Source organism: Pongo pygmaeus, chromosome 7 (genome assembly GCF_028885625.2).
Source record: "Pongo pygmaeus isolate AG05252 chromosome 7, NHGRI_mPonPyg2-v2.0_pri, whole genome shotgun sequence".
Lineage (NCBI taxonomy): Eukaryota > Metazoa > Chordata > Mammalia > Primates > Hominidae > Pongo > Pongo pygmaeus.
In genome coordinates, this window is record NC_072380.2 from 131,069,013 (window position 1) to 131,096,694 (window position 27,682).

Sequence of the window (27,682 nt, forward strand, 5' to 3'; positions counted from 1 at the left end):
TTTCTGCTCTCATCCAATCCATCTCCATACAGCTGTCAGCACAATCTTTTGAAAATGTAAATGGGATCTCATCACTCGTTTAAATTGGAAGGGAGAAATAATCAAAGGGTTCCCACTAAGCAGAAGGAATAAATTGTTGTGATCTATTGTACAGCACGGTGACTATAGTTAATAATGATGTATATTTCAAATTGCTAAAAGTGTAGATTTTATTTATATTTTTTCAGACAGGGTCTTGCTCTGTTGTCCAGGCTGGAGTGCAGTGGCACAGTCAAGGCTCACTGCAACCTCTGCCTCTTGGGCTCAAGCGATTCTTGTGCCTCAGCCTCCCAAGTAGTTGGGATTACAGGTATGCACCACCACATCCAGCTAATTTCTGTATTTTTAGTACAGACAACGTTTACCAAATTACTTTAGGTGAACTCCTGACCTCAAGTGATTCTCCTGTCTTGCCCTCCCAAAGTGCTGGGATTATAGGTGTGAGCCACTGCACCCAGCCTAAAAGTGTAGATTTTAAATGTTCTTATCACAAATAAACCATTAGTATGTGAGATGATGGATATGTTAATTAGCCTAATTAATCATTCTACAATCTATACATGGATATCACATTGTACTCCAAAAAGAAATATTATTGTCAAAAATAATGAAACTGAAAAAAATTCTTTAATGGCTTCTCATTGCACTTCTTGGATCCTATTCTAAATCCTTAATGTAGCTTTGAGGCTCCACAGGACCTGGCCTTTGCCTGTGTCCCAGCCACATCACTCTCTCTTGGGCTCTGTGATTCAACTTGTGGCCTTCATTCAGTTCCTAGGAAATGCTAAACTCAGGCCAGGCACAGTGGCCCACACCTGTAATCCCTGCACTTTGGGAGACCAAGGTGGGAGGATCCCTGAAGCCCGTGTTTGAGACCAGTGTGGGCAATGTAGTGAGACACCATCTCTACAAAAAATAAAAAAAAATTAGCCAGGTGTGGTGGTGCACACCTCTAGTCCCAGCTACTCAGGGGGCTAAGGTGGGAGGATTGCTTGAGCCCAGGAGGTCATGGCTGCAGTGAGCTGTGACTGCATTATTGCACTCCAGCCTGGGCAGTGGAGCGAGGCCCTGTCTTCTGAAAACAAAACAAAACAAAACAAAACAAAACAAAACAAAATAAAACAAAACAGAACAAAACAAAACAAACTCTCCTGCCTCAGAGCTTAGCATGTATTTTTCCAACTAGGTGCTTGCTCTTCTCCTATACTTCATCTGGCCAAACCACATTTCTCCTTCTTACTACCACTTAAAGGCAACTATTACTCCCCATTCTAACTTAGAGCTGCTCTTTGCATTTTATACTTTTCCTTTATTGACCTTAATACAACTTAGCAGTATATAAGTTGTATTAACACAGCTTGGCTCTGGACAATGGTAACCACTCTTCCAAATCCCATTAAGTCTCACACCCCTGTCACCATAGGTTTTTTCCAACCACCAGTGGCCAATTTCAGATGGCAGTGATACTCATGTTGCCTTTCATGAAGTCCAGATCATTCCTAACTTCCTACTTATCATTATCTTCTGCTTCTTTAGCCATTACCTTAAAAGCAAATTTGAGTCTCTATAAGCCTTAAATTTTAACATCCCATAATTATACACATTTTTTGGTTTCTCTACTGTAGTTTTAGCACTATCCCCTGCACACCTTTTCTGACATTATGTGTCAAAATCAATCACCAGATGACAAAATAAATGACAGGAACAGAGGCCAAAGCAGAATAAATATAACCTAGGAGCATGCTGAACTTAGAATATTAAGAAAGACTGCTAATTGGCTGAGCATGTTCAGAGTAGTACATGGATACTCCAGGGATGAAAGTATATCCAATTCATTGGATGAGAGAGAATGGTAGTATTCAGAGAATGAAAATATGTTAACACATCCCATGTTAGACCATTATAGATGTAAAACAAGTCTTTAAAGAAAACACTTAAGAAAGAAGTAGTTATAATGGATCATTGATAAAGGGTATGGCATTAAACTGTGTGTGTGTGTGTGTGTGTGTGTCTGTATTCTCCTTCTTTAACAACTATCTGTGTTATAGGCTGAATTATTCCCTGCCCCCCAATTAATATGTTAAAGTATTAATCCCTAGTATCTTAAAATGTAACATATTTGGAGACAGGGTCTTTAAAGAGGGAATTAAATTAAAATGAGGTCATTAGGATAAGTTCTAATCCAATATGACTTGGGTCTAACACAGAGAGTGACAACCATGTGAAGACACAGGGATAAGTTGGACACAGACAAGCCAAGGAGTGAGGTCTCAGAAGAAACCAACTCTGCCAACACCGTGACCTTGGACTTCTAGCCTCCAGGACAGCAAGCAAATCAGTTCCTGTTGTTTAAGCCACCCAGTCTGCTGTAGTTTGTTATGGCAGCCCCAGCCGCCTAATATAATCTCCCACCAGGTTCCAAACCCAGTTAGGACAGGGACCATTTATATTGTGTTCCCAGTTGTAACTCTAGCACCTGGCACAAAGCAATGATGAGATATTATATTCCCAATGTATGCAGTTATAGCAACAAACGTAGCATGGTATCTAAGAGCATCGCGCTCCTGGAGAGAGCTTGTGTTTAAATCCTTGCTTCATCACTTCTTATACTGTGTGACTTGGTTCAAATAAATTAACTTCTCTGTGCCTCAGCTGCTTGATCTGCAGAAAAAAAGGGATAATAACAGCTCCCATATCATAGAGTTGTAAGGATAAAATGACAGTGCTAAAAAAGTGCTTAGAACAGTGCTAACACATAATAAGCATATAATAAATGATAGTGATTATCACTGACGTTGATATTTGCCCTGGCCTCATGTGTGGCTAAGTATCCTGGGGTGTGAACCAATTCTGATAAAAACTGGATAAGTCAAAGCTCTAAGGTTTTGCAATACTTACTGGGCTGAAGGGTCCTATATATAGCATATAATAAGTGTTCAGCAAACATTTATTCAACTGAATACTCTACGAGCTGACCTTACATGGTCTGCGATGGAGCTCTGGATCAAAGCCATTCTCCTACCCTGCTCAGGAGATTACTTTTTGGTCCACCTGGGCAGTGGTCATCTTTATCAATACACAAAGAAGTCCACTGATAAAGAGGGACTTCTTCAACTCTTTCTCAACCTTTTCCTTCTAAGACCAAGGCTTGAATAGGATGGGCTCCCTGGAGTCTAAGTAATAAGTATGTCAAATATCTTTACTGTAACAAATCTTAGTATCTACCAGAAGCTATTCTGAGGATGAGGAAACAAAAGTACTGGCAATTCCTGACCCGAATGCCAGGTTAACCCAAGGGACCAATCGACTCCCAGTACAATAGAAACTGCAAACGCATAATTTTAACTCTTATTATGATACAGAAAGGAAAACAAAATAATGGTTTATTTAAAGATTAAAACTGCCTATTTTATGAAGTCACTGTTTACATTGTTGGAAACTCAATTTTGCAGTCCTTTAAAACAAGTTTTGTCTCCAGACCACTTGAGGTAAAAGAAAAAAAAATACGAAACAAACAAAACAAAACACAAAACAAAAAGGTAGAGTTGAAAGTATGCTTTTTAGAGGAAGGAAAAAGGTAATGTGTATACAAGAGACCTCGAAGATGCCGTGGGTACCCACGGGGATTTTGCCACAAAGGGTGGATGATTAAGGAGTTCACATTTATGGTTGTGAGATGGCCAGAAAGTCTAGAGCAAACTCTACCTGTGCTAGGGAAGCAACAGTGCCAGTTTCTACCGTTCCAGTAAGAATTTCTTTAATTGCATTTGTTTTTTTCTTGAAGAATTCAAGGTAATATTACCCCTTTCAGTATGTGTTCTGGAGAAACAGAGCAGAAAGCTTAAAAGAACTAGTGTGCTGGCCTTCTGGAATGGTTTAATCTCAAAATGAAACCTGATCATGTCACATCTCTGCTTAAAGCTCTTCCATGAGTGTCTAAAATTCTTAGGGTTAAGGCCCACATGTTTAATATGACCTAAATGTTCTGGTGGTCTAGCTTTGGCATAATTCTCCAGTGTCACCTCACAACTACCCCCTGCTCTAGCAAAATATCTTAACATCATTGTTCCCTCTTTGTAAATACTCTCCCTGATTCCAATCCCTGCCTTTGTTAGTCCCCACTATACAATCTCAAGTCTGTACATTCTCCTTTGAGGACTTAATGCAATTAATAACTTAATAATTATCAGTCTGCTGTCTCTTTCTCTTACAAAATTAATTAATTCACTTATTTGCTCATTCAGTTTGCCAAGTGCCTACTATGAGCTAGATGCTGTAAGCTCCATAAAAGCATGGATTCAGGATGTACTGTTCATCACTGATTCCCACTACCTCATCAGACGCATAGTAGGTAACTCAAAAAAAGCTGTTCAATAAGTGAATGAATATGTTTATTCCATTTTAATTTTTTTAAGTACCTATTACAATGTTAGATACAAAGACCATACTCACTAAGTAATCCTTTAATATTTTTGGAGGGAAAGACTGGGTAGCACTTAAACTTTGCATCATCAATTAGCATTTTGAAAAGGCAAATAAAAACACACAGGTGGCTAAAATGTTACCTTTAACACTTTATTAAAGTACTAAGGGATGGCAGTAATGGATATTCATCACTTTCCTGCCCTAACACACACAGACGCACGTGTGTGCAACATAACCAAATATGTATATTTATATGCACCTAGATAGCATCTACACAAGAAAATCATTCACACATTTGTTAATCACAGCTTTGTTTATATAGTACTTTTACAGGGTGGAGCAATAATTTGTGAGTCTTTTAAACTGATGTAAGAGACATTTTTCAGTTTATGCTGTGAGCAAATGTGATGAGCCCAAGTCCCTACTAAGAAATTCAAGCCTGGAGAACTGGATTAATAAATATAAATGAATTCATTTGACAGAGTGACATTTTCATTTAATTAAGGCAGAAAATCAGCTCTAAAACAAATGATTGTCCCTGACAAAGAAGCAGAAATTGGTTCTTAACAAATTTCTAATAGCTCTTCCATGGGCTGTGGAAGGTCTTCAGTGATAGAGCACTTTGGTGGGGGTGGGGAGTGGGATGAAGGGAGGGACAGTGAAGAGAAGTTGAAAAGAAAAGGAGAAGAAAAGGAACAGGGAAGCACAAAAGGTAATGCATATTTAAAATTTTAAAAATAGCAAGAAAATTAGAGATCATTCATTTATGCTTTGATACATGTCAAATCCTGATAGACCAAAATTATTATAGTAAAACTCTTTCCGTAACAAAACAAATATCCAAGTGTTAGGAGAGAATTAATTTAAAAAATATATAAAACCCACAAAGGTCAATAAAATTTGCTCTATTATTTCATCTCTTCCTTGTTTCTGTGGTGTTGTCTGAATTTTAGGGACACAAATGACAAAAGAAAAATCAAATTTTCTGATACATAGACATAAGGATAAATGCACACATATGTAGTTTACAGTAACTGAATTATAACAACCAATCACATGATAGAAATGGGATAAACTGAAATGAATACCCAAATACTCATGTTTTCAGAATCTCCATACGCTGCCTTCACCAATGTTTAATAGTTTTTAGCACTAAACATTAGGTTTGTTTCTCTAACAGAACTTGGAAAGAGGGAGTCTTTAGATGTATAAATCAAAGTCACATCACTTCTTACATAGCAGATACTTAAAACCCTCATGATCACTGTTAATAAATTTCTGTCCACTCATTTATGCCAAATCAATTTCAATTAAATCAATTAAAATGACAACTAGCAAAATTTCACATTATTGATCTAACAAGATTAAGATTACTCAAGATATTGGCAGCACTAAGAAATGCTATCCTGACATCTCTGCTTCATGATGATGCCAAGTTGAAAAACAAACATTTGATTTCTTAGGGACCCAATAGCTCAGGTATGCAGGAAGCATCTCAGCAAAACCACACACCACGTGTTCCTAGCAGCCCAAAAAATGCAAAATGGAAGATGGAGGGTGATAACTATGTTTTGATAAGCAAGCTATTAAATCTTTTATTTGAATAATCTCAAGTGTTAATTTTTTTAAGTGCATCTTGAGTTTCTTGCAAAAGAAAAAATGTATTTTTGAAATAAGAAATACTTCACAGCAGGCAGATAGGGGAGTGGAAAGAGCATGGGCTTTGGAGGCAATTAGTCATCTTACCCACTGCAATGGTTAATTTTGTGTGTCAGCTTGACTGGGACATAGGGTGCCCAGATATTTGGTCAAACATTTTTCTGGGTGTATCTGTGAGGGCGTTTATGGATGAGATTAACATTAGAATTGGTAAATAGAGTTAGGCAGATTTCCCTCCCCATGTGGATGGTCTTAATCCAATCAGTTAAAGGCCTGAATAAAACAAAAAGGCTGGCCTTCCCAGGAGTTAAAGTAAGAGGGAACTCCTTTTGCCTGACTGCCCTGAGCTGAGACACTGGGTTTTTTTTCCTGTCTTTAGACCTGAACTTAAACATTAGCTAGTCTTGAGTTTTGAGCATGCCAGCTTTTGGAATGAAACTCACACCATCTGCTCTCCTGGTCCTCAGGCCTTTACATTTGAACTGGAACTACACCATTAGCTTTCGTTGGTCTCCAGCTTGCCAACTGCAGATCTTGGGACTTCTCAGCCTCCACAATAACATCAGCAGATTCTTTATAATAAATCTCCTTCTCTCTCTATACATACATCTTATTGGCTCTCCAGGAATTCAGACTAATAGAAACATTTTTTTTAGCTGTGTGGCCTTGGGCAGGCATTGTGGCTCTTTGGGCCTCCTTTTCTTTATTTGTAGAATGGGGTCCATGACACCTACTTTGCAAAATTACTGCGTGAACTAAATGCAGAATTTATTAATAAAATGTGAAGTGTGTACACAGGTACACAATCAGTATTGGCTCCAGACTTCCACTGGTGATAAAGTGAAGATTTGGGAAACTTTATATAGAAATAAAAACTAGTATCTAATGCTAATGTTAGATATTAATAATTTAGAAAACTGCTACCTAACTTTGAGACTTTAATAGTTTCCAATATGAATCCCTGAACTGACCTTTCAGAGCTGAAGCAACTATCTTTCTTTCTCTTCTTCCTCTCTTCTTTATTCACAGGAGGTGGTACCATGATAACTTTGCCCTTATACCTGCCAAGCACAGGAAATTGTAGAGTCTCTGTGTAAAGTAACTTGTTCATTATCGTTTGGGGGCTGCCTAAGAAAACTTACTTCATATTTCTGGGGAAATAGGAGGTGGAATTTCAGCAGTGCTGTCTCCTGAGAACTATGGAGGGTGGGCTACTTTCTTAGGTCTTGAAGACATAACCTGCAAGGTTAGGTGATAGTGTTAGATGGGCTCCATCATAGTTTGGGTTTTAAGATAGGATACCCTTAGGTACCCTAAGAGCTGAAAACTCCTTCTGAATTCACCTGGTTATGACAAGCGAACTCCTTAAGGCCAAAGGGAGTTTGACTCAGATACTATTAAAGAGCTGCATGCATGTCTGGAGTGCTGTGTGCTCTGAATCTGCATAGAGCTGGACAGCAGACCCTCACACTTTCACATGCACAGAAGTCAACTGCGGTGAAGCTGTGAAAAATACCAATGCCTGGGCCTGAGGGTCTAATTTGTCAGGTTCAAGATAAGTCTGGGAATCTCCGTTTGGAAGAAGTAGAACAAAACAATTCTGCTGCAAGAAGGTCATGAATTTGGGGGAGGAGAATGTGGTGAAGAAGAGTGAAGGACGAATCTTTACAACCCTCTCCTTTACCATTTTTCAATCTATTACCACGGGTTGTCTAGTCTCCTCTTCTCTTGGGGATGAGGATGACTTCCTCATCCTCATTTGCCACCACCCTCATCCAGGTTGTTATCATATCCTGCATAGATTACCACAACAGCCTCCTAACTAGATGTCTTGCCTCCTGTCTGCTTTTCCAGTGCATCCTCTCATCTTTTGTTATAGAAATCTGATTAGGACAGTCTCTGATTCACAACCCTTCTGTAGTTGCCACTGTCTTCAGGATAAATTCTAGATTCCTTGAGAAAAGCAAACATATAAGGCATTCACTTCACATTCCAGTCCTTTCCTTACTTTTCCAATCTCACTTCCTGCCATCTTCCCTCCCTTTGGACCAATTCCTAACCCTCTAACTATATTAGGCTTCTTCATGCTCCTGGAACACACCAAACTTCTTCAACCTTCGCCTCTGTGAGAGTTAACTTTATATGTCAACTTGACTGAGATAAGGGATGCCCAGATAGTTGGTAGAACATTATTTCTAGGTGTACCTGCGAGGGTATTTCCAGAAGAGATTAGCATTTAAATCAGCATACTAAGTAAAGAAGAGCTGCCCTCACCCACGTAGGTGGAATTGTCCTGTCTGTTGAGAACATGAACAGAACAAAAAAGTGGAGAAGGACAACTTGTTTTTTTCTCTCCTTGAGCTGGGGCATCCATCTCCTTTTGCCCTTGACACTGTAGCTACTGGTTCTTGGGCCTACAGACTCTGAGACTTACACTGGCAGCTCCCTCTATTCCCAGGCCTTCAGAATTGACTAAATTATACCACCAGCTTTCCCAGTTCTTCCGCTTGTAGATGGCAGATCGTGGGACTTCTCAGCCTCCAAAATCATGCGAGCCAATTCCCATAATAAATCTCCTCTTATATGTCTATATATACCCTATTGGTTGTTTCTCTCTGAAGAACCCTAATACAGCCTCGGAACAGTCTGTTCCTTGCAACTGGGACATTTTCTTTCTATAGTCGCCAAGCACCACCTAATCTGGCTAACTCTTCGTCCTCTTTTAGATCTTAGCTTCCTGAAGGAGATTTTCCTGATCCCTTATAGCCAGAGAAGTCCCTCTGCTTACTTGCTCCCCAAAGCATAATTAATGACCCCATTCATATCACCCACCATGTTACTACGATTCCTTGTGGATGAGTGTCTTCTCCACTAAAATGTAATATCCATGTATATAAGAACCATATCTATCTTGCTTATTATATTTTGCCAAAAGTTAGTAAAGGCCTGACACAAAGCAGGCACTCAGTAAATACACGGTTTTATAGTAAATATACTATCACAACATGCTGTACCTCTCTAGAGCTCTTAACACTTTGGCAATTTTATATATGTTTGATGACTAAAGAGGAAATAAACACGTCTTGCTAACTGTAATAGCTGGCAAAGTTCAGAGGTCACTTTTCCTTGTAACCTTTTCTGACACATTTCTTCTAGATTGGATACCCTTCCTATATGACACTGCAAACATCCACCCTTCTGTCACACCTCAGACATTTCCGTGCTATGATATTTTACATATAGGTCTCCTTCACATGACTTCAAAGGCAAGAATTTAATATTCATCCCTGTATCCCTAACATATACCATATAAATAGTGGTTGACACTTAGTAGGTTCTCAATGTTTTTTGAATTACTAAACAAATGATTGTATAATTGCTACTGTAAAAAGATAAACAAAATGAGGGCTGGGCACGGTGGCTCATGCCTGTAATCCCAGCATTTTGGGAGGCCAAGGTGGGTGGATCACCTGAGGTCAGGAGTTCAAGACCAGCCTGACCAACATGGTGAAACCCCGTCTCTACTAAAAATACAAAATTAGCCAGGTGTGGTGGCACATGCCTGTAATCCCAGCTACTCGGGAGGCTGAGGCAGGAAAATTGCTTGAAACTGGGAGGCGAAGGTTGCAGTGAACCAAGATTGCGCCATTGCACTCCAGCCTGGGCAACAAGAGTGAAACTCTGTCTCAAAAATAAAATAAAAGAATAAAAAATGAACAAAATGAAAAGGGGGATACTAAGAACGGAAGTATTATTTCAGAGAAGGATAAGGGTAGAAGGCTTTATTCTTGTCTGGGGCTCAAGACTGGACCAATGGCTGCACAACTTTAGAGTCCATTCACAGTGTAGTCTATGCACATGGTACCTTCTAGAATTGCCATGTAGAAATTCTGAAGCAATGGGAGGCTTGAACATCTACACTGTACAGGGGTTTATGCCAGACACCGAGAATTGGTGGTCCCCCCAAAAAAGGCCACAGAGAAATTAGTTAATATGCAATATTAGGGACAGAAGTCCTAAAGCACACAGATGGCATATTTTTCTGTTTCTTCTTAGAAAAGCCAGAATATCTCAGTACATCTCTGAAAGTGGCTTTGATTTCCTCTTATCCAGTCCACATGTCAATGTTCTAAATCAACTGACTCTCTAAAAATCCCATAGGACATTTGAACAGCACACATATTAGATTGTAGGGTCTAGACTTATCCTCAAGAATAAAACCAATATCAATTGTTGAAAACCTGTAACTCATCTTTCTTCAATGTAACATTAGTAATTTAAGATCCTTCAAATCCACAGTCAAGCCACAAGGTCAAGGTGACATAACAATGCAACCTTATGACCATCTTAAATTGTCCAAACAAGAGATATCACATATATTGTTTCACCTAGTACATTTAAATGCAAAGTGGTCAACGCATTTGAGGTTGGTGAGTTCTGCAGGGGCAGACATGAAGCATTTTTGAAGTCTCTGAAGTTCCCTAAAATTACTCATCAGTATGCAAAGAATGACTTAAAACATTGAGCTGTGAAGCAGCAATGACAAGGATCATTCCTGATAGAAAAAGTCCAAATTAGACAAATAATGTGTAGACATGTCTCTCATATGCTGGCTAGAGGAACCATTAGGGGCGCCACAAAAGGCAGATATTTTTCTACCATGAACAGTGTAACAGACAAGAATCATGTGTCCACGTCAAGCCTTAAACAAAACTCCTTCTTGGATTAAATGATCTAATGGATTCCCAGAATAAAAATGAAACAGGAATAGATGCTAATCAGGATATACATCTCATAATTCTAACCGCTACTGATAAACTGACATATGATTTTAATCATTCCCTCAAAAAACATGTCTTTCAGCCTTTAAATATAAAGCTCATTCCAAGGAGAATTTCTCTGATGGCTTAAAGACTTGATAAAATTAGAAATATTCCTGGCCACAACATTTCTGCAAGAGTGCAAAGATTTTGAAATGTGTCAGGGGAAATCTTAAGGAGGTAGCAGTTTGAGAAAATGTGGACTTGGAGGAAATTGAGAAGGGACACGTGGTTGGCAGATCCTAATCAAATAAGGTTGAATGAAGAAGTAGTAATAAAAGACCCTAGTTACAGAAGAATGATCTGTTCAGATTCCTATTAGGTTACTCATCCAAAATCCTTATCTACCATTAGCTGCTGAGCTCATGGTCATAGGAGAAGGTTCACTTAACAATGACTTGAGAGTGTCACTCAGGAGAACATTTAAGGACTGAAAATATTAGATGAAACAACTCAAAGCAGGTGAGTGGCTTATGTTTAAGAGCCCTTGCCATTGTCTTTACTTGATGGGTCAATAGAAAAAGATCACAAGGGAATAAAGAGATTCTTAAAAAAGGAGATCCTAGGTAATGTTGCTCATGGTGAAAGATGATTCAAAATGGCTTTGTAGCTACGTTTATTTTCTTATGAATCCATGAAAATTGATATTGCATTCACTGCTTTGAGAAGATTTAGTGTAAAATGAAATAGAGGAAGAAAATGAGAGAAAAGGGCAACAATTAAATTTATATTAGCAAAAACATACAGAGGATCCACCTTCCGCTAGCACTATGCAAAGCAAAATTAGAACACAACTGAAGTTTGCTCATAGTCTACAAGGAAGACAAAGCACTACCATGCTTTTATACAGGCTTCCCTTTCTGCCAGCCTTTGTGCACCTGTTAACATTTTTATCCCTTAAAAACTAGCTCATCTGTTGTAGCACTGGCAAGTCTTCCTTATCCCACCTATTCCCAAGTGGGGCTGAGTTCCAGCTCTGTGCCATCATTATACTATCATGTGTCTCTATAATGGCATACATCACTCTATCCTTATTGCTAGAATGGGCACTCCCTTTTTATCTCTAGTACCTCACACAAAGCGTGGAGCACACTGCATGGAAGAACAATGGATACTATGTGATGAATACAGTATTATTAGTCTGAACAAAGTGCTAAGAAATGCAGAAGGGCCAAAAACAGACACATAGACCAATGGAACAGAATAGAGAACTCAGAAATAAGAGTGCACACCTACAACAATCTGATCTTTGACAAACCTGACAAAAACAAGCAATGGGGAAAGGATTCCCTATTTAATAAATGGTGCTGGGAAACCTGGCTAGCCATATGCAGAAAACTGAAACTGGACCTCTTCCTTACACTTTACACAAAAATTAACTCAGGATGGATTAAAAACTTGAACGTAGGCCAGGCACAGTGGCTTACTCCTGTAATCCCAGAACTTTGGGAAGCTGAGGCTGGTGGATTGCCTGAGGTCAGGAGTTTGAGACCAGCCTGGCCAACATGGTGAAACCCCATCTCTACTAAAAACTCAAAAATTAGCTGGACATGGTGGTGGGCACCTGTAATCCAGCTACTTGGGAGGTTGAAGCAGGAGAATCGCTTGAACCCAGGAGGCGGAGGTTGCAGTGAGCCGAGATCACGCCATTATACTCCCGCCTGGGCAACAAGAGTAAAACTCTGTCTCAAAAAAAAAAAAAATATAAAAACCCCACAAAAACAAAAACAAAACAAAACAACAACAAAAAACTTAAATGTAAAATCCCAAACTACAAAAACCGTAGAAGAAAATCTAGGCAATACCATTGAGGACATAGGCATGGGCAAAGATTTCATGACAAAAATGTCAAAAGCAGTTGCGGCAAAAGTAAAAACTGACAAATGGGATCTAATTAAAGAGCTTCTGTACAGCAAAATAAACTATCATCAGAGTGAACAGAAAATCTACAGAATGGGAGAAATTTTTTCCAACATATCCATCTGACCAAGGTCTAATATCCAGAGTCTACAAGGAACTTAAACAAATTTACAAGAAGAAAGCAAACAACCCCATTAAAAAGTGGGCAAAGAATATGAGCAGAAACTTCTCAAAAGAAGACATTTATGTGGCCAAAAAAACATGAAAACAAAGCTCAACATCACTGATCATTAGAGAAATGCAAATAAAAACCACAGTGAGATACCATCTCACGCCAGTCATAACAGGATTACAAAGTCAAGAAACAACAGATGTTGGTGAGGTTGTGGAGAGATAGGAATGCTTTTACACTGTTGGTGGGAATGCAAATTAGTTGAACCATTGTAGAAGACAATGTGGTGATTCCTCAAAGACCTAGAACAGAAATATCCTTTGACCCAGCAATCCCATTACTGGGTATATACCTAAAGGAATATATATCATTCTGCTTTAAAGACACATGCGTGCATATAATCACTGCAGCACTACTCACAACAGCAAAGAGATGGAGTCAACCCAAACGTCAATCGATGATAGACTTCATAAAGAAAATGTGGTACACATACACCATGGAATACTATGTAGACATAAAAAGGAATGAGATAATGTCCTTTGCAGGCACATGGATGGAGCTGGAAGCCATTATCCTCAGCAAACTAATGCAGGAACAGAAAACCCAACACTTCATGTTCTAATTCATAAGTGGGAGCTGAACAATGAGAACACATGGACACAGGGAGGGGAACAACACACACTGGGGCCTGTCGGGGTGGAGGGTTGGGGGAGGGAGAGCATCAGGAAAAATAGCTAATGCATGCTGGGCTTAATACCTAAGTGATGGGTTGATAGGTGCAGCAAATCACCATGGCACACGTTTACCTATGTAACAAACCTGCACATCCTGCACATGTACTCTGGAACTTAAACAAAATTTTTTTTAAAAAAAAGAAATGCAGATGGATAGGAGAATGATTGGTTCTGCCTGAAAGATGAGGTAAGTCTTCTCAGAAGAGTTAATATCTCATCAAGGCTATGTCTTTTCATGAGTTTTATTATGCAATATTCATAACAATCCTGTGAAATAGATCTTATTCCCATTTTTATAATGAAGATATCTCAATTTCTGACAAGCAACTGCCCAAAGTTAATACATCCATGAGATGCGTAGAATGGCTATGCAATGCTAAAGAGTTTGACTTTTCTTCTGTAGGTAATTGGGAACCATTAAATGTTTTAAGGATGGAAATAATGTTGTCAGAAATATATTTAACTCTGGCAATAGAAGTGGGAAGTTAATTGAAGTAGAATTGAGGGAGCAGGACAGAGACTTCAGATCAAATGATAACTAGAAGGTTATTCAAATGGCCTGGGAAAGAGCTGAAGAGGAATGAATTAACACAGTGGTTAGGGTAGAGATAAGGCTGGGAAAGATGGGAAACTCACTTCACAAGCAGAACTCTGAGGATTTGGTCGTGGACTCCATGTGAGTGATGAGGAAAATGGAGTAATCACAGGTGACTGAGCCTTCTATGACAGGTGACAGTGTGAGTCATGGAGGTATTAACCTTGAGAACCAACACAGGAGGAAGAACAGACTGGGGAGATGGTAGAAAAGATAATGGGTTAGATTCAGATATTTTAAATTTGAGATGTCAGAGGAATATTCAGGAGCACACATCTTTTAGAGAGAGAAAAATAAGAATCTGTAGTTTCAGAGAGGTCTAAAACGTAAATCTGAGAGTCACTATGAAGTAGGGGATGCTTAAGCGGTAGAGGGTGAGATTGTCCAGGCAGCATGCAAAATGCCAACAACTAAGAGGACCTACCCCCAGGAGGAATCAACATTTGGGAAGTGTTAGAAGAGGGCAGTTTGCCAACAGCCTGAGAGAGGCCATTAGAAAGAGAACCGAGAGAGTCAATATCATGTACATGGAACATGTGAGCACCAAGGCAAGGAAAAGCTCATGCTATCCAATGATAAAGCAGAAGAACTGTGTTGAAGAGAACTGGCATGTAAACATCAGATTTGTAACACCAAAGCCTCAACTAAATAAAAGGCATGAAAGAGCCTGGAAATTCAAATAGCATAATTTGAGACATACTAGACAATTAGAACATCAGACATTCTTCACATATGCATAAAAAGGAATCTGACTGGCTCATGTTTTCTTTCTCAGGAGCAAGATTCTCTTCCTCAGAAGAGAGATAAAAGGAAGCATTTCTCAATGTCACTTGTAGAAAGACATATCCTATCGCCTGGTCAATAGATACTGAGAAAATTTGTTTTGAATAAATGAGTTAACGGTAAACATGTTTGACCTGAGACTCTCAGGAAATTGGGGCCCCTAATGATACTGGTGGCTCCAGGAAGCACTAGGTGGAACTTCTACAAAGATGCAGTATTTTTGTTTTGTTTTGTTTTTTGTTTTTTGTTTTCAGAAAATCTCCCATTGTTTTTATATGTATTAAAGCCAGTCTCTAATTCTGTTTTTCTTCTTCTTCCACCATCTTAAGAATATTGCTCTGGCAGTTTCTTATGAGGTCAAACATACATTTAAGATACCAATCAGCAATTCCACTTCTAGATATTTACTTTTTTAGTGAAATAAAAATCAGTGTTTATAATAAAAACCTATGTGTGAGTGCTTATGGCAGCTTTATTTGTGTCAAACAAAACTGCAAACAACTCAAATATCCCACAGCTGGGGAATGGATACACAAACTGTGATTATATTAGGTTGGGGCAAAAGTAATTGCAGTTTTTAACCATTAAAAATAATGGCAAAAAACTGCAATTACTTTTGCACCAATGTAATACATTTAGTGGAATACTCAGCAATGAAAGTGAATGGGATGATGACACATCACAGCTTTGATAAGTCTAAATCCATCTCCACAAGTCAAAGAAGTCAGACACTATGACTCCATTTATATAGCATTCTGGAGAAGGCAAAACTGGAGGGATGAAAAACATCATAGGTTGCCAGGGGCTGGTAGTAATAAAAGGAGCTGACAACCAAGGAGCACTGGGAGAGTATTTTCTGGAGTAATAGAAATTTTCTATCTTGATTGTTGTGGTAGTTACTCAACTGTGTGCATTTGCCAATACTTGCATAACTGTGCACTAAAAATGGTGAATTTTACTGTATGCAATACAGAATATACCTTAACAAAAACAATGAGATAAAAAGAGTACTGGCATGGGAATGAAGAGAACCGCAATCTAGTTTCAGTTATGCCGCTAACTAGCTGTGTAACTAGGAACAAACCTCTAATCCTCTTTGGGTCTTGGTGCCCAAATCTGCAAAATGAGACTGGACAACTTCTCAACAAGTCTATTGCTCCATTCTACAAAGACTTCCTTCTTTAAGCAAGGTGGTGGACCAGATGGCCTACTTCAGTTCAGATGGCCTACTTGAGTTGCTGAAGTATCATTGCGGAGGTGACTGGACTAAAATAGCTAGTCCATACATATAGTTCTAAAAAGTCTTCTTGGATTAGAAAGTAGTGTTTCTAATTTTTGTTGTTCCAAAAGACAGAGCTTTGGGAAAGTCCATCTGGTTATGCAATTCCTGAGTAAAATTTGACACATATATTTGGACAATGTGAAAAAAGTTCTTCAGGAAACACTAATGTTTAATGAGCTATAATTGGCCCTGGTAAACAAACATACTATTCTTTTTTCATCTTATAGGGAGTAATTATAAAGGCATATGAGGATGGTAGCATCTACTACTCACATCTGCCTTACTCGCCAGTTGAGACACTGTTTTCTATTGCCTGAATTTACCCAACCCTCATAGTTGCTGATATATTTTTACACTTTCTACATATTTGCAGCCAAGAAAGTCACTAAAAGGGACACCCCAAAAATAGCTCCACACTACAGCATGAGAAAATAAAACAATAAAAATAATAATCTTAATGATGATTTCAAAAGCTTGCATTTTTGTACGTCGTAAAGCAGGGGTCCACAAACAATGGGCTAGCAATTTTTTTTTTTTTTTTTTTTTTTTTTTACTGTGGTAAAAACCACATAGTATTAAATTTACTATCTTAACCATTTTTAAGTATACAGTTCAGTCCTATTAAGTATATCTAAGTTGTTGTGCAACAGATCTCTATGAGGTTTCATCTTGCAAAACTGAAACTTGTACATGAAACACAAATTCCTCCTCCCCCAAGCCCTTGTAGCCACTTTTCTACTTCGTTTCTATGATTTTGACTATTTTAGATACTCCATATGAGTAGAATCATGCATTATTTTTCCTTTTGTGACTCGCTTATTTTGTTTAGCACGATGTCTTTGAGGTTTATCATGCAGCATGTGGTAGGATTTCCTTCTTTTTAAAGGCTGAATAATATTGCATTTTGTATATATACCATGTTTTCTTTATACATTCTTCTGTTGATAGACATCTGGGTCACTTCTATCTCTTGCCTATTGTGAATAATGCTGCACTGAACATGGGTGTACAATTATTTCAAGATCCTGCTTTGAATTCTTTTGGATATGTACCCAGAAGTGAGATGGCTGTATCATACAGTAACTCTATTTTTAGTTTTTTGAGGAACCTCAATACTGTTTTCTATAATGGCTATACAATTTTATATTCCCACTAACAGTATACAAGGGATCCAATTTCTCTACATTCTTGCCAACACTAGTTATTTTCTGTTCTTCTGGTAGTGGCCATTCTAATGGGTGTGAGATGATGTGTGGTTTTGATTTGCATTTCTCTAATGATTAGTGATGTTGAGCATCATTTCATATACCTATTGGCCATTTGTATACCTTTTTTGGAGAACTGTCTATTTGACTCCTTTGCTTATTTTATTATTTGGCTTGTTTTTTTTCCTTGTGTTGAGTTATAGACGTTTCTTATATATTCTGGATATTAACCCCTTTTCAGATATGTGATTTATATATATGTTTTATTCTGTGTTGTCTTTTCACTCTGTTGTTTCCTTTGATGTGTATCAATAATTCTTTTTGTAAATAAAATTATATTGGAACACTGCTATGCCTAATTCATTTAAGTATTGTCTATGGTTGGGTTTTGCCTCAATTCATTTAAGTATTGTCTATGGTTGGGGGTAGTTGCAACAGATACTATATGGCTGGCAAAGACTAAAATACTTACTAACTGGTCCTTTACAGAAAAGGTTTGCCAACCTCTGTCATAGAATATGCAATGAACTCTATTATATGGTTTGTACATAAAATCTCATTTAACAACCACCTGGAGATGGAAATTATTAGCCCATTTGACATAATAAAGGCAATAAAGCGTAACGGGTAAAAGTTTGCTGTGGAGACAGACAGACCTGTGCTATGCTTTTTACTAGTTGTCTGACTATGAGTATATTACTTAACCTCTTCATCCTCTCTTATACGCATATGTAAATTATTGTGATGGTTGCACCACTCTCTTTACACACTAAACATCACTGAATTTTAAGACTTAAGTGGGTAAGTTGTATGTTATGTGAATTATATCTCTATAAAGATGTTATAAAAATAAGCATTATTATAAATGTATGAGGTTGATTAAATTGCGTGGCTTCTACTACTGATAGCCAACAATATTCTGCATTTACTATCATACTGTACCGAGTGATTTACATATCTTAGCTCCCTTAATTCTTACAACATCCCTATTTGGATGTGTTAGGTACAAGATTTAAAATTTGGGCCTGTCTGATGCCAAAATTCACCCTTTTTCCTTCTTGTTTCTTTTTAAAAATGTTATTCCTTTAAATAGTTAATATACTCATACATTTCATAAACGAAGTGACATAAAAGGCACACACCCTCTCTCCATCCACCATCTTTCCTGTCCCACAGGTGCAGCTTGTATTAGCTTCTTGTACATCATTCAGCATTTCCTTAAAACAAAGCACATATGGATATACATTTTTATTTCCCCCTCTTTGGCAAATGTAGCATACTATACGCATTGTTCAAATATAGTATACATTGTTCTGCACCTTGCTTTTTTCTCATCTCATAGCATCCCAGAGATCCTACCATATTAGTATTCTTCATTCTCGTATTTATAGCTAAGAGTACACCAACGCCTGGGTGTACCATAATTTAATTCGCTATTCCCCTCAAGATGGACAGTTGAGTTGTTTCCAAGAAACTATATTTTGAAATTGCCTCCAAAGGCAATAAGAAAACTCCTAAGAAATGCAATCATTTTTAAAATAAATTCCTTTCCTCAAAAATGGACTTATTTGAAAGTGATAACTCTTCTTAAAATGTGTTGGTTAGTAAATATTTGTTAAATATCAATGCAATGGTCTAAATGTTATGTCTCCTCAAAATTTATGTATTGAAATCTTAACCCCCAAGGTGATGGTATTGGATGGTAGGGCCCTTGCTTGGTGATCAGGTCATGGGGGTACAGCCCTCATGTATGGGATTGGTGCTCTTGTAAAAGCAACCCCACAGAGATCCCACCCCACGTGACGTTACAATGATTAGAAGGCCATCTGTGAGGAAGTGGGCCCTCATCAGACACTGAATCTGCTGGCGCCCTGATCTTGGACTTCTCAGCCTCCAGAATTGTGAGAGAGAAATTTTTGTTGTTTATAAGCTACCTAGATTATGGCATTTTGTTACCGCAGCCTGAACATGTTAGATAATCATCAACAACAAAAAATTAAATGCATTACACCAGAGTGACAGCCCCACGTGAGCCATGGAAGGATACTCCATCTCTATGGATAAGAACTGTGATCCACCCTCTTTAAGAGGGAAGCCCAAGCATTTCCAAAAACATTCCAAAGTCTTTGTTTGTACTTATTCAGCATATTGTTTCTGCTGAGTAATATTTACAGAGATGAAGAATCAAATATTCATTACTGAAACATCTACTACCCTTATGGTGAATTTCTATATGACATATATTTTAAACTAATCAGTTCACCTGAGTGGAATGAAATTCTAATATTTTTATTATAGCAAACCTAGACCCAAAATATTTTAACGCTAATCTGACTGTCTTTAGAACTTCTATTATTAGTCATAAAACATAAAAACAACTTATCAATTTTGTTTCCTTTTTTTTTTTAAAAAAAGAAACTATTACTTCAATAAGACTATGTATTTTCTGAAGGATGCCTGACATAACATGAGTTTGAGCACTAACATGTGAAGAACCAGCTCACACCTGTAATCCCAGCACTTTGGGAGGCCGAGGCGGGCGGATCACTTGAGTCCAGGAGTTTGAGACCAACCCGGCCAACATGGCAAAACCTCATCTCTACTAAAAATACAAAAAATTAGCCTGGTGTGGTGGTGCATGCCTGTAATCCCAGCTACTTGGGAGGCTGAGACATGAGAATCACTTCAATCTCGGAGGTGGAGGTTGCAGTGAGCCAAGATTGCACCACTGCACTCCAGCCTGGGCAACAGAGTGAGACTCTGTCTTGAAAAAACCAAAACCAAAACCAAAAACCCATGTGAAGAACAAGCAATAAAAAAGGTAATATCAGCACAGACAAAATACCCAAGAGCTAGAGAACAATGTGGTCTTCCAAAGGGAACCGAAAGAAAGAATTTAGCCTTTCAAAGCTAAAGAAAGTGACAACAACAACTGAAGTGAAAGGGCTGAACTGGGCATTATCTTCCCAGAACACATATGTATATTTAGCTTAATAGACCTGAGTACTATCTTAGGAAAAATTTTATATATTATGCATCTAGGGCAATGAGAGCTGTAGAAAATGATTCTCCAAAGCAAAAACACTGCAGGCTGACACTAGCAGAGAAAAAGAGTCAAAGGCACACACAATGCGTCACACGTGAGTTTAGGTCTCATTCTATAGATCATCACCAGAGGGAACAAAAATGAGCTGCGAAAACCATAGACACTAAACAGAAGCTGGGCAGCTATGCTTGTGGTTGAAGCTTAAAAAAATGCATATTTGTATTTTCTGATTATAATTGTAATATGAATTTACAGAAGATTTGGAAAATATAGAAAAAATAAGAATTTAAATCACCCACTTATCCCACAATCCAGAGAGATCCTTTATTAAAATGGTTGGCATATTTACTTCAGTCCTTTTTTTCTGTACATATAAGAATATATGGTTTTTATAAAATTGGGCTTATATTATGTATACAATTTTACACATGACTTTTCCTCCCACCTTGTATGACTGAAGTAATTTCCCACGTTGTCATGTATTCTTTAAAGACGTAATTTTAATAACTGGGCATTATACTGAATCTTATGAATTTAAGCAGAATTACTTGATTCTTTTCACATTGCTGGACCTCTAGGTTGTTTGTAAATTTTCCGTTTTCCAAATAGCACTGTGACAGACTTTCTTATCATAATCTTCGTATTTCTATCTACTTCTTAAAAGAAGCTTAAAAGCATATCGGTATTTCACATTCAAATTTAAATCACTTAGTATACCAGTAAATTCACCATTGGAAGTCTCTGAGGACAAAATGCAAATAATGCATATGAGACAAACAATACTATTTTATGATCACTTGAAATCTATATTTATCCTTCTAGAATAGTCATCTTTCAGAAAGCACATTATTTCCTCTAGGCAAATGGACTATTACTAGGTTAATCTAAAGGCAATAACATGAAACTTGGCTGACCCAGATTTCTCCAATATCAGTATGCATGCAATTACAATATTCTGCAGAATGACAAATACTCAAGGCTCTCAAAAACACACTTTATCATCCTTTCATTTAAAATGATGTACAATGGACACTAAAGTAAAACAAATAAAGTTTATAGCCAATGAAAGTTGACAGCATCCAAATCTTATGTAGACATATAAGTTACATATAGTGTAACTTAAGGCTTTCTTCGAATTCTAGCTTTATTTTGCCACTTCCACAGTTATTGAGATCTTAAGTGCTCTCATCATATTGAAGTTATTTATAATTCCTGTTAAGAATTATATACTCTTAACAGTCTAGTTTTAGATTCACTACAGTCTATTTTAAAAATTATTCCACTTTCAAGAAGCTAAATGGGGTTCTTACAATCTCTAAAGTGTGTGTGTATAATACATTCATGTATAGTTATACATATCTAAAATGTTTTTCTCCCACTAACCGGTGAAAAGCAAAATAAAAATACAACAAAAACTCCACTTATATCACTGGTCATCGTAACTATAGAATCACTCAAATTCTAAAGCGCCCTCACAATTGGCGCAGGTGAAGATAGCTAGAGCTGGATTGTAGAGTTGTGCAGGCTGCACACTATACAACTCTAGTGAGTGCAGTCGTACCCTGATTGATGTGACTGGTATTCTCTGGGGTTGTGCAGTATACAATCCATACAGCTGTATGTGACAACCTTGAAGTTAGCTCAGGTAATTCTGTTTGCTCATCCATTACTTATTTGTGCATCCTTCTCTCTAGTGAGCTATAAAAAAAGTTTTCAAAGGGAAGTAATCTTTAAATCTGTATACTATTTTCTATGAAGGAAATTCTGCGAAGAAACAATAACAAATTCTCCCTGACTCCCGTCTGTCCTAATAGTAAGGTGCTCTTTCTTCTCATCTCCCCTTCCATCCACCCATCAGGAAGCAACAGGGTACCTTGTGTGAGTAACTGTAGATTTCTGACTTCTTCTCGCACCTTCAGCTGGAGCACCTGTTGTAAGATGTGCTGCCGGAGGTTCTCCTGGGCAATCCCCATTCGCTCGAGCTTTTTGTCAGTAAGTCTCAGCAGGGCTCGCCCTGCAGGGTTTTAAGAAATAAAAGGAAAAGCAAATGAACTACTTGCTGAAGAAAGATGTCCATATTGGTCTTGACTAACCCTGCCATCACAGAAGTTTCTACCTAAACACAGACATTTTAGAATAAAGGTCCTCCATTATTATTGCTGACACAAATGGATTATCTGGGTGAAAAAAATATACATATTTAAAAGAGAAGCCTAACTTTTAATTGAACATTGGGAAACCCCACTGACTCACACATTCAGTTAGAATGTGTGACTCATACATTCAGTTAGATAAAATAGGAAAACCTTAACCTGGATATTTGGGTCACAAATTGCAGGTTGCCATAGAAACCATGCTCTTCATTGGGGGCTGGATTCTCAGGCTGGCCCACAGGAGCCCAAGTCACTGACAACTCACTTACAACTCAGCTGAAGCACTGGATGCTCTAACAGTGGTATATACAGAAACTCTAGCAATGCATAACACAGGATATAATAACATTTCTGTGAAATATGCATTTAAAGTCCAGTTTTAATCTGCAGGCAATTGACACTCCTGCTGTACCCCTGGCATTGGGCTGGAGGTTCCATCTCTAGCTGGTGGGAGCTATGCCTTAATCCCAATTACTGGCCTAATGCAAGGGTTTTAGCAGGGCTGAGAGGGAGAAGAGTAGGGTAAAAGGGCATCAAAAGAGTTCAAAAACAAGGCACCTCGAGGTGTGAGTGCCTGCAGTGTGCAGACACCCTGGGCTATGGTCAGCTGGCATGGCCTCTCTTCAACCTTTCTTTCCCTGTATACTTCTCTTCCTACTGTGATTTCCATCAAATTCTCCTCCACTCTGTGCTTGCCCTAAAATAAGCATATTTCCATTTTGAGGGTTTACTGCAAAAAATAAAAAGAGTGATCATTGCTAAATGCCCATAGCACCACCCCCTACTCTTCTCCGAGTTTCCTACTCATCACATCTGCAGTCTTTTCTCATTTCCACAGATGAAGAAGAGACAGAGGCAATTACATGTGACGAATGATGTCTTTAGGTATATTATCATATACATTTCACAAGGAGAAAGGTGAATGGAGAAAACCAGTTAGCAGCAGCTTGTGTTGTTTATGCTTCTAGTTTCCTTCCTTTTAACCTTTGCTAAGTGCATCAGTCAGGATAAGTTAGTTTATATGCTGTTGTAAAAAACAATTCCAACATATTAGTGGCTACAACAAACTTTACTTCCAGTTTATTCTGCATGTCAACTGCAAATCTACCCATCTTGAATGCTGCTGATCAATGTAACAAGAGGGAGAAGAGAAGGTGCTAGAAGATCTTCATGCCATCAATGAAATGCTCAGCTTAGAGTCATTTATAAATCATTGGCCTGAACTAGTTGCATGAACATTTCCACTGACAAAAGGGCCACCAATTGTACTCCCAACATGTGCCCAGAAGTGAGATGTTTAATAAGCAACACTAGTGAGAATTATACTAATATAGATGTGGCCCTGGGCCAATGCCTGGAGAGGAAGTGAGTTCTTGGATGTGCACATGTTTGCAGTGGTTGGGGGTGGAGGTCTGAAGCTTCAGTGGAGCCTGCATTTGTAAGGGGAATCCTACATAACTACAGCTCAGGCTTGGAAACACCAGGCAGATTGTGGTGGTCATGAGAAAAGGAAGGAAAGGACAAAATCGGACTCGAGTAATTTCCACTGTTTTCTATGGTTGGTGGACTAATGGGCCCCTAAAGATGTCCATGTTCTCATCTCTGGAACTTGTTAATTTCTTACCTTACATGACAAAAGGGACTTTGCAAATGTGATTAAGGTAAGGAGGATCTTGAGATGGGAGAGTACTTTTCATTATCCAGGTGAGTCCAATCTAATCACAAGGGTCCTTAGAAGTGAAAGAGGGAGATGGGAGAGCCAGAGAGAGATGTGACAATGGATGCAGAGGTCAAAGTGAAGTGGCCAAGAGCCAAGGAATTCAGGCAGCCTCTAAAAACTGGAAAAGGCAAGGAAATGAATTATCTCCCACACCCTCTAGAAAGCAGCTCCACTAACATGCTGAATTTAGCCCTATAAGACCCATTTTTGGACTTCTGACCCCCATAAGTGTAAGACAATAAATTTGTGTTGTTTAAAGCCATGGAGGTTTGTGATAATCTGTTACAGCAGCAGTTGGCCTTGTGACTGGAATTTACATGTTTTTAAGAAGTCAAACAGATGGCTTTAGATTTCCTTTCCTTTCCCTATTTCTGGCTGCTGGCACACACAAAGGTAAAAAGCAGAGGAATGCTAAGGAGAGGTGAGCCTGAGTGCCTGGCTTCCAGGACAGCCCTGCAGTCCAATGCTCTGCTCACTGTCAGACCTTAGTCTGGAAGTTTCACTCAGAAAACAAAGAATAGGGCTTAAATATCATTTATATGGATAATTGGCCTCCAAATAACAGATATCTACATCTTTATACATGTCATGAACTTACAAATACTGCATAAAACACTCCCTGAAGCTCCGATGATCTTAATCCCTCCCAACATAAAAATGTAGATCACCCTCCCTCCTTTCTGTTCCCAATTATTTGGGCTGTGGTTTCACAAGCTGTGGCATTTCCTAGCAAGAGCTGCCGAGGCATTGATAAGACACACGGCTGCTTTTGTGTTAAGTTGGCTGGGCCATCGTTAGAACACAGTGTTAAGGCATCAGAGTGAGGGTTTTGTTCCAGTGCACACAGCTCAACTTTCCTGTTTGATGCCTTCCTGTAAACCTGTAGCCCCAGCCTTTCCATAAATGCATCTGATTGGTCAAAGTATGGATACATAGCCCTACTAGAATGTTATTTCTACTTTGGTGGGTTAATAGCATTGGGTTTAAATATATGAGTCAGAAAATTCTGTCAGTTATAAAAGTCTGTTCATTTTCTGACTCTGTGATACAAACAATCATGCTTATGAACAGTTCACATATTAAATTTCCAACTGTTCAAATTATTTAATCCAAATCATGAGAATATAATTATTTCTACTCTGTCGGAAGAGAAATTGAGAAGTTAAAGAATATTTAAAACATGAGAGCTCGTCGTAATTTTTCCCACTCTATATTCAGTTGTGCTTTATCTTCCTTGGTAGGAAAATAAAAAGGTTAGTTTTCAAAAAAGATTAAGGATAAAATTTATTTTAAAATTTCCTGATAAAATCACTTCTAGAAAAGATCATGATCTGTATACCAAAAATCTTATTAACAAAATCCGATTCACGGTCTTCTTTGGATGGTTTCTACAGACGGATGGTTCTGGAAAATTTTTGTAATAATTACATTATTTCTAGGAGTAAATGTCCCATCCATCTCCTATTCTCCCACCTCCTGAATACAAAATAAACAAATGTCCAAATAAGTGTGGTACTGTTTTGATGAGGTATCAAGGAAGTGATAAGCAATCATCAAATTATTTTATAATTTATGTTAATTTTTGTCGTTTATCATACAATTCAATTGTTAGTTCAACAAACAATTATTGAGCACTCACTAGGCCTCTGTTACTTTGACACTCCCCCTGGGTACAGTGATGAACACAGCAGACAGGGTCACTTCTGAAGTCTTCAGGCTGACAAGGAAGGTAGCTCATGGCAAATGTCTACGAGTATGTGATGAATGCTAAGAAAGGCAAATACAGAGCGCATATTCTCACTCATAGGTGGGAACTGAACAATGAGAACACATGGACACAGGAAGGGGAACATCACACTCTGAGGACTTTTGTGGGGTGGGGGGAGGGGGGAGGGATAGCACTGGGAGATCTACCTAATGCTAGATGACGAGTTAGTGGGTGCAGCGCACCAGCATGGCACATGTATACATATGTAACTAACCTGCACATTGTGCACATGTACCCTAAAACTTAAAGTATAATAATAAAAAAAAAAAGAAAGGCAAATACAGGTCAGAACAGAGTGATCTAACCTAGTCTGGGCACCAGGAAGCTGTTAATGAGTAATGAACATGTAACCTAGGACTTAAGGAGGAAGCAAGAGTTAGACAAAACCTACTGACAGAGTAAATATTTTTTTTAAAGTTGCCACATGAATGAAGAGGGGGGCTGCCATCGTAGACAGACAACACAGGAGCACCGTCCCAGCGTGAACATTCCCTGCCTCTGCTCACAGGAATCTCTTGGCCACCTTGCTCTGCGGTCCTCTGTCAATACAGAGAAGGACCAAGGAGTGAAAAATCAACTCAATCTCAAACAAGAAGCACCAACTGAATTGCCTGATACCATCAAAGTTGTTATAACAGTAATTAGGTGACCTGGGCTGCTGGGCCCTTCACCAACTCACAGACTCTTGGGGTTAGAAGAAGCTTAAAGTTTTTCACATTGCTCTTACTCCCTGCCTTTTACTCTTTTCCATTATTAATTATTTATTGATCACCATTATGTGCCTGCCACTATTTGGGGTGCTGTGATATGGAGATGAGTAGTGTCTTCTGCCTGCACGGAGCTCACCATTTAGTGTGGGAGGATGGTGACATACAAGTAAACCGACAACTAGATCTAGAGACAGATGTATGATCCCAGATAGTCATAAGTGCTCTGAAGAAAAAGCAGAATGAAGGGGCAGACAGGGATGCCTATTAAAAAGATGGGGGCTATTGTAGTTGGGGTGGTTAGGATAGGAAAGGCCTCTCTGAAGGGGTGAGGCTGGAACCAGAAAGGAGAATGAAGGAATAGAAGTGTCAATGCAATTAGAGGAATGTCAGGGAGACTAGTGTCACTAGGCACAGCCGGTGAGATAAGAGAATGGTCGGAAATGAGGTCTCAGAGAAGACAGGGTCAGATCACACAGGGCCTTGGAAGCCCTCGAGAGGACTTTGGATTTTACTCTTCCAAATATGGAAAGTTTTGAGCAAGGATAACTTGGGCATGATATCAGGTATTAAAAGAATCCCTCTGGTCACTATGTGGAGAATGGATTCGAGGCAGAGGTATATGTAGGAGCAAGGAGGAACCCGTGGACTATCACAGTCATCTAAACAGGAGGTAACAGTGTCTTTGTACTGGGGTGGCGGAGAAGAAGTAAT

At 38.6% G+C, this 27,682-nt stretch overlaps 1 protein-coding gene across 7 annotated transcripts in view; it reads right to left on the reverse strand.

Annotated features, from left to right (window-relative positions):
* SAMD12 (sterile alpha motif domain containing 12) overlaps positions 1-27,682 on the reverse strand; it is a 515,818-nt gene that overhangs the window by 229,708 nt on the left and 258,428 nt on the right. For 4 of the 7 annotated variants that reach the window (XR_008504031.1, XM_054497449.2, XM_054497451.2 and 1 more), the window contains exon 4: positions 22,494-22,634. Coding sequence is in view for 6 of the 7 variants with exons in the window: in XM_054497449.2 (XP_054353424.1) it covers positions 22,494-22,634 (141 nt within the window). In the remaining variant the exon portion in view is untranslated. Of the gene's footprint in view, positions 1-15,731; positions 18,792-20,189; positions 22,635-27,682 lie in introns of those variants that run through there. The other 3 variants (XM_054497445.2, XM_054497447.2, XM_054497450.2) reach the window with 2 other exon arrangements.